The 11858-nt window shown below is 38.4% G+C and overlaps 1 protein-coding gene across 1 annotated transcript in view; it reads left to right on the top strand.

Annotated features, from left to right (window-relative positions):
* LOC145776281 (uncharacterized) overlaps positions 1-11858 on the top strand; it is a 31093-nt gene continuing 19235 nt past the window's right edge. Inside the window, exons 1-5 of the mRNA XM_082587684.1 lie at positions 1-91; positions 1847-2020; positions 5335-5901; positions 8122-8688; positions 10657-11226. Coding sequence (XP_082443810.1) covers positions 13-91; positions 1847-2020; positions 5335-5901; positions 8122-8688; positions 10657-11226 — 1957 coding nt within the window. The 5' untranslated portion in view covers positions 1-12. The remainder of the gene's footprint in view (positions 92-1846; positions 2021-5334; positions 5902-8121; positions 8689-10656; positions 11227-11858) is intronic.

Genomic DNA, 11858 nt, shown 5'->3' with positions numbered 1-11858 from the left:
TTGTCTATCAAAATGATGTGTTGTAAAGAAGCAATACTTTCTCTGTGCTTGCTCGCAAGTCTTTGCTTTCCTGGCATCTACGGCCAATCAGGTAAAAATATTATTTCAAATCACAATCTTTTAAGACAAAACTACTCATCTGAAGCAGTGACAATGCAATTATTGTCGGATTTAGTTGGCTAAGTTTGTTTTATTGTAACGTTATAGAGTAAAAAACATAAATCTGTCCCATCGCGATACATTTAATCTTAGGACGACACGAAATTCATATCCGTCATTTGCGATCACAAGTGCTTGAAAATGTTATTCACGCTCAAGTGGTGCTTATTGCTCTCTTTTCAATCCAACGATTGCAGGAAAGGGTTTAATATTACGCGTTCGTTATTGTTAAACTTTCTGGCATCTAACTTTGAAATTGCAGTCGGACTACATCACTGGAATAGATGCTTGGACGTCTCTAATGAAATAATTTAAAAACAAATTATTTCTCTGACAATTTCAAAACAAAATGAAGACAGACAATTTTGCGTTAAAACAAAAAGTTTAGAAAGTACAAAACAAAGTTTTTTTTAATTATAGCCTATTATAATGTTGTTGTTTTTTTTAATAAAATACGCAAACGTGTAAAAAGCAGGGTAGTTGAGTCGCGCGAAAAATAGACGACTCCGACTGCTCGGTTTATAACTGGCAGACTCCGGGAACTCCGAAATCTCTGCGACTCCACAGTCCTGATAAAAAGCTCAATTAGTTGACCTCACAAAGTCATGACAACAAGGTCGCAATCCCTCCTTGAGGTGGTATCTATGACATTACGATAATTGGATATAGCACGCGAAAGCGCTAAATTTCTTTAAAGTCTCTGGCCTGGCTGTGTTTATTGCGTTCTTTTTACCGTGTCAATGCTTTTGTACCCGTGCGTTGTCGATGCTAATAGTATCACACCACCGTATGGGCTAACTGAGTATTTAGTCATTACGGGTGTAGATATTTCTCAAGACCCATGTGTGCGTGAGCAGGCCGTTGAAAGGGTAATTTGGGCCGATCAAGTTAACTTGTAAGCAGGGTCATTGAAAGGATAGTTGGGCCCATTACTAATGAGATCCTTGGGCCCCAAATCAAGAAACTTCTGAGAAAAACGCACAAGAATACGCGGTGGTTTCTTCAAGTTCCCGGCCTCTTAGCAAAGTGGCTCCTATTCAATTGGTCTCATTGAACCATTACTTAGTTTAATTACGATGCTTTGTCATTTAAACAAATATTCATAAAAAAATTTGCATTGCATGATTAGGAAGGGTAGAATTCCAAAGTAAAGTTTCGAATGATGTTAAATTTTTAACTTAACCATCGGTTATATTTGGTATAGCAAGGTTGTGCAACGCTTGCATCCACCACCAAATGAGAGCTTATTAGACCATCTTGCTTAAGCAATTTAAGCATCTTTGCTTAAAAACTTGTAGAACCTTGCTTAGGAAACCTAAATTCTCACTGCATTGCTTATATCTATTGGAAATTGTCGAATAGTTGCAATTTTCACTTGATACTTGTGCACAGTTGAACACACGATCCCAATTATTGGTAGATTTTTGACGAACTTGTTTAAGGTCACTTCGAAGACTGAACTGTTTGTGATTCTGCACTTAGAGATTTGTGTGCGTTTTGTTTTGAAGGCATTCCGAAACGAAACGGCTTGAAATTTGTCATTTACAAAATTGTTTCGAAACGGAACGAAAACAAGATAAGAAATTTCGCCTCGAAATGAAATATTTTGTGATGACCAGCTCTGCAACGTTTTAAAACAACAATTCTAACAATCTAAACATGAAATTATGTTTTTTTACGTGTAAAGGCTCAGGGCCCAGTGCAACTCCTGACGTCACAATCCAGCCATCTATGACAATGTTTACTATCGACTCCACTTCTGAACCCGGAACTGAGGTCACGACTTTCAACATGGCGAGCTTTCTTCCTACGGAAGTGACGACAACAATGGCAAGCAGTTTGGTGCTGGTCATGGAAACAAGTAAGATTGATCCATTGTGGATTTGTTCCAGGGAGTGAGAAAGCTTCTTGTTGATATGCCGGTTGTTAATTATCTAGTTTAACAGATGACGTTGAATAGAAAGTGCATCTGTCAAGCGCGCAGACTGAGAGTCGAACTATCATTCATTGCATGATCGTAAATTGTGGTATAAAATATGTATTTTCTGCTTGATAAGGGTTTTCATTTGGTTTGTCTTAGCTCAAGTCAGCGTTTATAACTGATGCGCCATGGAAGGTAGCCAGGTTTGCCGCAGAGAAATGGAAACCAAAAGTTGTTCTGTGTGTAGGCTATTCATAATTTGCAATTATTACAATATTTTAATATTGACTGTTTTTGTAATTTTTTTTGTGTATTTGCTTATTTCATTGAGAATACAGTACCATAAAGATAATGTAACTATGAGGTTATAACCAGGGCTGTAGAGACGGATTCGGTGGGATTTTAGCGTGTCCGGAGTAGGAGTCGTTAAAAAAACGGCCGACTCCAGTTTGATAAAAAACGATAAACAATAACAATTTTGTTTGCGATACACTTTTTCAAAATATTGCATCTTATTTTCTGTATTGCGCTCCAAATCTTTACCGAAAAATAAAAGTGTTGGTTTTTGTCAGTTTTGTGAAAGTCGCGTTTCAACTTTGATTACAAATTTAATGAAATAGTTTTTTAAAAAAATGAAAAAGGACAAAATTTCAGAAAAATCTGGCAACAGTGAAGCCGGATTCGAAGTCGTATATTTTTCACCCGACTCCACAGCCCTGGTTATGACTATGAGTTTCAAGGATAAGGCAAGAAATGTGCTCCCTGAAGATTTGGAATGCGATCCAATCGATAGATCAATAGAAGAATGGTGAAATCATAAAGAAGTGTGAGGTGTGAAGGAAGTTTTGAAACAAAAGAAAACAAAGTGTCGTAAATGGAGAAGAGAAGTGACGAAGCAAAAGCACAGTACGTAGTACGGAAGCAAAGCTAAACGAGTGATTTCAAATACAATGCATGAAGAGGCACAAAAGATTGAGAAAATGAGAGTGGGCAAAAGCATAATACACATATATCGCATAGCGAGAATGCAACCAAAAGGTAAAGGGGGTGTTGTTAACAGCCCTTGCATGAGAAATAAAGATGGGCAGTTGAAAATGGAGTTGGTAAACAAGTTGAAATTATGGAAGGAATACTGTGAAGAGTTATTGAATAAAGAGAATCAGTGGGATAACACTCTTGAATTGATACAAAATATAGCACCAGTGAAATAAATTACAGTAGAAGGTGTAAAGGGAGCTATGTCAAAGAGAGCTATGAATGAAAACAGGCTAAACACCTAGGCCAAGTGGCATACCAATTGAAGCATTTCGTTTGTTTTAATTGAAGCATTTCGTTTGTATAATATTGAGCATGTTCTAGCGAAGATTGGTAAAGACATAATGTATAGGGAGGAAATGTCAACAAGCTGGAGAAACAGTGCGCTTATAGCACTACACAAGGGTAAAGGTGATACGATGGAATGCACTAGCTATCGAAGCCTGAAAATGCTTGAAATTCGATGAAAGATTCGGAAAGACTTTTTGAAGAGCAAATCCGACAGATTTGGCTTTAGTGAAGTTTAAAGGGGTTTTATGCCAGGAAAAGGTAGGTGCAGTAGATGCTATTGTGACGTTCTGGCTTGATTTGATGATAGCTGCTACTGGTTGGGAGCTGAGATTAAACACCCATTGATGTCAGAAAGTATAATTTTGTATTGCGCCACGTGTTGAAGTGATCAGAGCAGAGCTAGAAACGTCACGCCCTTTCCCTCAGAAGTATGTCGATCGAAAAAGGAAGATTCATGTTACGCGAATCAACTTATAAACCAATTTATATGCGATGTGACGTCAGAATGTCTATGATTGCTGCAGTGCTGCCAGACGCAATGAAGGTTACAAGTTGAATGTGAGGGTACTGGACTGCATTGAATAATAACATAAAAGTATACAAATACAAAGCTGCAGTCGGTACACTATATTTGCTACACAGCAAATGTTAAAAAGATATGAGAGTCGGAAAAGACCTATATTTTGTCTTCATTCATTTAGACAAGGCTTTCGATCTTGTCCGGTGAGAAGTGATTTGGTGGGCATTAATATAGAAACTTGTGATGGAATCAGAAATAAGAGCAGTGATTGAAATGTACAAGAAAGCTGAGACAGAAATAAAGTCGCTTAAAATGTTTGAATGGTTTGTAGTAAAAGCAGAGTGTTCATCAAGGGTCAGTACTCAGTCCGTTGTCTTTTGTCATAGGTAGGCCTATGGATGATTTAATATTTAAAAAGGTTTAATAGTGCTTGTGAATGAAACGAAAGCAATGAGAACTAGAATAAATTGTACAAATGAAGTGTTCGCAGTCAATTAATGTTATGGACCCATTCGCAGCATGTGGCAATAAAGTAATGAGAAATTCTATTCAGTAAATCAAATGCAAATATTGGGTGCACATGAGATGTTCAGGCGGTCATGGAAGATTAATGAGTGGGATGCGTTTTGAATGTAGAAGATGTGAGGGTATTGTAGTTGATGAAACGCACAAGAAACATATGAAATTGGAATGCGATGAGATAGAAGTTGTTACGGAGTTTTGCTATCTTGGTGATATGTTAAGAATAGGTAATTGCACCAGCAGAGCAATGACAGCAAGGATACATGAGGGTTAAAAAAGTTCAAAAAATTGTCAGGCACACTTTGCAGAAAAATGATTTCTCGCAAATAAAAAAGAGGACTTGTGTAAAAATAGTGAGGTGTTATGGAAGTGAATCTTGAACGAATGGATGTGAACAATTTGACAAAAGCGAGTTTGGGAAGAGGTAGTGAGAGGAAAACAAGACCTAAGAAAATATGGGAAGACAATGTTTCGGGATGAAGACAAGGCTTCTTTTAAGAAAAAAGAGAGAGTAAATATTAAGTCTAAGTAGTAAAATGTTGCAAACAAATGAAGAGTACAATGTGTATACTTAAAAAATTTGCACTTGTCCGATGCGCCACCACATTTTCAGAAGTCTACAGGTGCGCCCTAAAAATGTTAAGAAACACTGGTCTTGAGTCATATTTCTGTCACAGGAGAAAGATAGTCACAATTTTCAATTGAAGAACCAAAATACGACAACTAAGGTATGACCAACAGAACGATGTATTGTTACCCAGTCTTGTGACTGACATCCACTGTTTATGAGAATGTCAACAACCTTACGGCTTCTCTGTGTTTGTGCTTGCTTTGTTTTGTTGATTGACATATTCTTCCAAATGAAAGCTAACCTTGTTTTTTGTAGCTCCAACTGTGACGACACTATTCGAAACAGAAACAACGGAGTTTGGTACAACCCCCACAGAAGGCAGTGGGATGACAGACACAACTGTAGAAACTACATCAGCTGACGCAACAACAGATGACTTCTTTACAACACAAACTGCCAACACACTTTCAGTGGCAACCACTTCCCCACCGGTCATGCAGACTTCCATGATGCCTGATGCAACGTCATTTGTGCCGGTTATCACGACGCTTCCTACGTCATCAGCAGTGGATGATGTCACTTCAGAAACCTCTACAGTATTTGATGTGACGACACCAGATACAACAGACGACAGCGGAATAACTGAAGCAACCACTCCCGAAACATTGACAACAGTCTTTATACCAACATCAGGAACTGATACAACGTTCGCAAACGTTGACACAACGTTTATTGATGAGAACATAACCTCCATTAGCACGTCCACCACTGTTGTTGGAAGTGGTGAAACTAGTGCTTCCACAACAGTAGATGCCGCAACAACAGAACCTCCAGTCACTATTCCTCCTGTTCAAGTGACCACAGATTCACTTGTCAATACATGTAAGCAACGTCGATGCTTTTAAACGACTACACAACGTTTGTATGCATTTACCCAGCTTGTCCATGCTTATGGTATCAGTCGGTGGGTATTTTAATAACGATTTGTTGTAGCTTGGTTGAAATGGTGGTTTGATGCAGGACTGACTCGGTGTGGATTGTTTTAGCAAATCCATGCTGTGCAAACAAAATACTGTACAGTATTACTGGTATATACCAGTCCTTTGTGTACTGGTACATACCAGTCCTTTGAAGAATATTTTGTGACCAGCAATAATGTGATAGAAGTTTGAAGGCATTCCCCATTTTTCTAATCATAATCACGAAATAAGTTGTTTAACTGCAAGAAGCTAACAATATGCTTATCGTAGCTAAACGTTAAAATGCCTTCTTTATGTTTTTCCGTCTATTTCCCAGATGTTGAGAGGAGATGGGGTTTGGCAAGGCAGGCAGTACTTAAGCAAAGCAAAATGTAGGACCGTGAAAGAAATTACAGTAGAAGAATGTAAAGAAAGCGATGTCTAGAATGAAACTCGGCAAGACACCTGGGCTAAGTGGCACACCAATTGAAGCATTCCATTTATGCAATATTGAGCTTATCCTAGCAAAGATTGGTAAAGATATGATTAGAGAGGACATGCCAACAAGGTGGAGAAAAAGTGTGCTAATACCACTACACAAGGGTAAAGGTAACACAAACGAATGCACTAGCTTTCCAATTCTGAAAATGTTTGAACTATCGATGAAGGTTTTGGAAAGAGTGTTTGAAGAGCGAAATCGACAGAGAATTGGCTTAAGTGAAATTCAAATGGGTTTTATGCCAGGAAAAGGTAGGTACAATAGATGCTATACCGTATTTGCTATACGCCAGATACCAGAAGAATGTGAAAAAGTCGGAAAAGAACTATATATTTTGTCTTTATTGATTTAGAGAAAGCTTTCGATCTTAATCCGAGAGAAGTGATTTGGTGAGAATTAAAGAAATGTGTGATGGAATCAGAAGTAAGAGCAGTGATTGAAATGTACATGGAAGCTGAGACAGCAATAAAGTCGCTTAAAATATCAGAATGGTTTGAAGTAAAAGTAGAGTGTTCATCAAGGGTCAGCACTCAGTCCGTTGCTTTTGGTCACAGTTATGGATGCTTTAACTGATAGACTGGGAAAGACAATGAAAGAATTTTCGTACCGTGACGATTTAGTGTTGATGGGAGACGGTTGGAAAGAGGTGGAAAAGGTATGTTAGACGGAAAAATATATGTATAGTAAAACGAAGGTTAAAAGTTGAATGTGAATCCAATAAAATGTTCAGGCGTTCATGGAAGATTGATAAGTGGGATTCGTTTTGAATGTAGAAGATGTGAGGGTATTGTAGGTGATGAAACGCTCAAGAAACATGTGAAATTGGGATGTGATGAGATAGAAGTTGTTTCGGAGGTTTTCTATCTTGGTGATATGTCACAAATAGATAATAATTACAGATATTAGATGAATACATACGACGGAAATGAGGATGGTTCGTATGATGTGTGATTTCTCGAGTGAGTGGACTGATTTTGAGAATATTAAAGAGTACTTTCATTGTCATCGTCTGAGACATCTTGAACGAATGGATGAGAACAGCTTGACAAAGCGAGTTTGGAATAAGGTAGTGACAAGAAAAATGCGAAAAGGAGGGCCAAAAAAACATGGGAAGACACTGCAAAGGACGAGCTGATAAAAATAAATTTGAAAATTGAAGATGACAACGATAGAGAAAAATAGAAGAGTCACTGCAGACAACTGGTTGGCCCAGATGTTTCGAGATAAAGACCAGGCTTCTTTGAAGCAAAACGAAAATAGCAATTATGAGGCCTACGTAGTAAAAAGTTACAAATAGATGAAGAGAAGTATGGGTACAGTATATCTAAGAAAATGTTGCGTTTTGTCTGATCCGCCACCACATTTTCAGAGGTCTACAGGTGTGCTTTGAGGTAAAAAATGTTAACACTGGTCTTGAGTGATATTTCAGTCACAGGAGGAAGATAGTCTCACTTTTCAATTGAAGAACCAAAATACGACAACTAAGATATGACCAACAAAACGATGTATTGTTACTCAGTCTTGTAACTGCCATCCATTGTTTATGAAAATGCCAACTTATCTTACGGCTTCTCTGTGTTTGAGCTTGCTTTGTTTTGTTGAGTAACATATTCTTCTAAATGAAAGCTAACCTTGCTTTTGCAGCTCGAACTGTGACGACACTATTCGAAACAGAAACAACGGAGTTTGATACAACCCCCACAGAAGGCAGTGGGATGGCAGACACAACTGTAGAAACTACATCAGCTGGCGCAACAACAGATGACTTCTTTACAACACAAACTGCCAACACACTTCCAGTGGCGAGCACTTCCCCACCGGTCATACAGACTTCCATGATGCCTGATGCAACGTCATTTGTGCCGGTTATCACGACGCTTCCTACGTCATCAGCAGTGGATGATGTCACTTCAGAAACCTTTACAGTATTTGATGTGACGACAGCAGACACAACAGACGACAGCGGAATAACTGAATCAACCACTCCAGAAACATCGACAACAGTCTTCATACCAACATCAGGAACTGATACAACTTTCGCGAACGTTGACACAACGTTTATTGATGAGAACATAACCTCCATTAGCACGTCCACCACTGTTGTTGGAAGTGGTGAAACTAGTGCTTTCACAACAGTAGATGCCGCAACAACAGAACTTCCAGTCACAATTCCTCCTGTTCAAGTGACCACAGATTCACTTGTCAATACATGTAAGCAAAGTCGATACCTATAGAATAGACGACTACACTGCGTTTGTATGCATTTACCTTGCCTGTCCAGTGTCCATGCTTACGGTATCAGTTGGTGGGTATTTTAATAACGATTTGTTGTAGCTTGGTTGAAATGGTGGTTTGATACAGGACTGCCTCGGTGTGGATTGTTTTAGAAAATCCATGCTTTGCAAACAAAATACTGTACCAGTCCTTTGAAAAATATGTTGTGACCAGCAATAATGTGATAAAAGTTAGAAGGCATACCCCATTTTTCTGATCATAATCACAAAATAAGTTGTTTAACTACAAGAAACTAACAATATGCTTATCGTAGCTAAACGTTAAAATGCCTTCTTCTTGAGAAGAGTTGTTCCTTTTCTTAAAGAGAGTTGGCATGAGTGAAATTTAGATGGGTGTGTTGCCATAGAAGGGTACAAAAGATGCAACATTTGCTGTACGGCAGATGTTAGAAAAACATAAAGGAGTCAACTGTAGTTTGTCTTCATTGATTAAGAGAAGGCTTTCGATCTTGTTCGAAAAGAAGTGATTTGGTGAGAATTAATGAAGAAATGTGTGATGGAATCAGAAGTAAGAGCAGTGATTGAAATGTACATGGAAGCTGAGACAGCAATAAAGTCGCTTAAAATATCAGAATGGTTTGAAGTAAAAGTAGAGTGTTCATCAAGGGTCAGTAATCAGTCCGTTGTCTTTTGTCATAGTTATAGATGCTTTAACAGATGAACTGAGAAAGACAATGAAAGAATTTCTGTCCGCTGACAATTTACTGTTGATGGGAGATAGTTGGAAAGAGGTGGAAAAAAGTATGTTAGTTGGAAAAATATATAGTGAAACAAAGGTTTAAAATTGCATGTGAATAAAACGAAAGCAATGAGAACTGGAATAAATTGTACAAATGAGGTATGGGCAGTCAATGTTATGAACCCATGTCCAGCAAGAGAGTAATGAGCAATTCTTCTCAGTATATATGAAATGCAAATATTGAGTGCACATGAGATGTTCAGACATTCATGGAATGCTGACGAGTGGGATGCGTTTTAAATGTAGAAGATGTGAAGGTATTGTAGCTGATGAAACGTACGAGAAGGATGTGATGAAACAGAAGTTGTTTCAAAGTTTTGCTATCTTGGTGATATGTTAGGAATAGATAATTGCACCAGCAGAACAATGATAGCAAAGATACATGAGGGACTGAGGGTTGAAAAAAGTTCAATAAATTGTTAGGCACACTTTGTAGAAAAATGATTTCTCGCAGATTAAAAAGAAAATTATAGAAGACTTGTGTGTGAAGCTTGATGTGCTATGGAAGTGAATGCTGGTGATGAAGAGGACAGATATCAGGCAAATTATTGATGAGAACATGACAGAAATGAAGATGGTTTGTATGATGTATGGCAGGACACTTCTTGACAAAATTATAAATGATGTCTCGAGAGAGTGGACTAATGTTAAGGATATTGAAAAGTACTTGCGTGGACATTTTCTGAGATGGGTTGGACATCTTGAACGAATAGATGTGAACACTTTGACTAGCAAGCTTGAAAAGAGGTAGTGACGGAATCATCATCATCAGAATCCATCGTCGGTTTGTTCCCCACTAGTGGGGGTGGCCGAATGTGTATATCTAAATAAGTTTGTGCTTGTTCGATGTGCCACCACATTTTCAGAGGTCTACAGGTGCGCCCTGACGTAACAAAGGTTAAGAAACGTTTGTCTTGAGTGATATTGCAGTCACAGGAGAAAGATAGTCACACTTTTCAATTGAAGAACCGTAATTACGACAACTAAGATATGACCAACAGAATGATGTATTGTTACCCAGTTTTGTGACTGACATCTACTGTTTATGAGAATGCCAACTTACCTTACGGCTTCTCTGTGTTTGAGCTTACTTTGTTTTGTTGATTGACATATTCTTCCGAATGAAAGCTAACCTTGTTTTTGTAGCTCCAACTGTGACGACACTATTCAAAACAGAAACAACGGAGTTTGGTACAACCACCACAGAAGGCAGTGGGATGGCAGACACAACTGTAGAAACTACATCAGCTGGCGCAACAACAGATGACTTCTTTACAACACAAACTACCAACACAGTTCCAGTGGCAACCACTTCCTCACCGGTCATGCAGACTTCCATGTTGCCTGATGCAACGTCATTTGTGTCGGTTATGACGACGCTTCCTACGTCATCAGCAGTGAATGATGTCACTTCAGAAATCTCTACTGTAATTGATGTGACGACAGCAGATACAACAGACGACAGCGGAATAACTGAAGCAACCACTCCAGAAACATCTGCGACAACAGTCTTTATACCAACATCAGGAACTGATACAACATTTGCAAACGTTGACACAACGTTTATTGATGAGAACATAACCTCCATTAGCACGTCCACCGCTGTTGTTGGAAGTGGTGAAACTAGTGCTTTCACAACAGTAGATGCCGCAACAACAGAACTTCCAGTCACAATTCCTCCTGTTCAAGTGACCACAGATTCACTTGTCAATACATGTAAGCAAAGTTGATACGTATAGAATAGACGACTACACTACGTTTGTATGCATTTACCTTGCCTGTCCATGCTTACGGTATCAGTCGGTGGGTATTTTAATAACGATTTGTTGTTGCTTGGTTTGAAATGGTGGCTTGATGCAGGACTGACTCAGTGTGAATTGTTTTAGCAAATTCATGCTGTGCAAACAAAATACTGTACCGTCCTTTGAAGAATATTTTGTGACCAGCAATAATGTGATAGAAGTTTGAAGGCATACCCCATTTTTTCTGATCATAATGACGAAATAAGTTGTTTAACTACAAGAAACTAACAATATGCTTATTGTCGCAAAACTTTAAAATGCCTTCTTCTTGAGAAGAGTTGTTATTTTTCTTGAAGACAGCTGGCATAAGGGGAATTTAGATGGATGTGTTGCCATAGAAGGGTACAAAAGATGCAATATTTGCTATACGGCAGATGTTAGAAAAACATAAAGGAGACAACTGTATTTTGTCTTCATTGATTAAGAGAAGGCTTTCGATCTTGTACGAAAAGAAGTGATTTGGTGAGAATTAATAAAGAAATGTGTGATGGAATCAGAAGTAAGAGCAGTGATTGAAATGTACAATGTACATGGAAGCTGAGACAG

The sequence above is a fragment of the Aplidium turbinatum genome, chromosome 8 (assembly GCF_918807975.1).
Source record: "Aplidium turbinatum chromosome 8, kaAplTurb1.1, whole genome shotgun sequence".
Classification (NCBI taxonomy): domain Eukaryota; kingdom Metazoa; phylum Chordata; class Ascidiacea; order Aplousobranchia; family Polyclinidae; genus Aplidium; species Aplidium turbinatum.
This window is presented reverse-complemented; position numbering and strand designations above follow the sequence as displayed.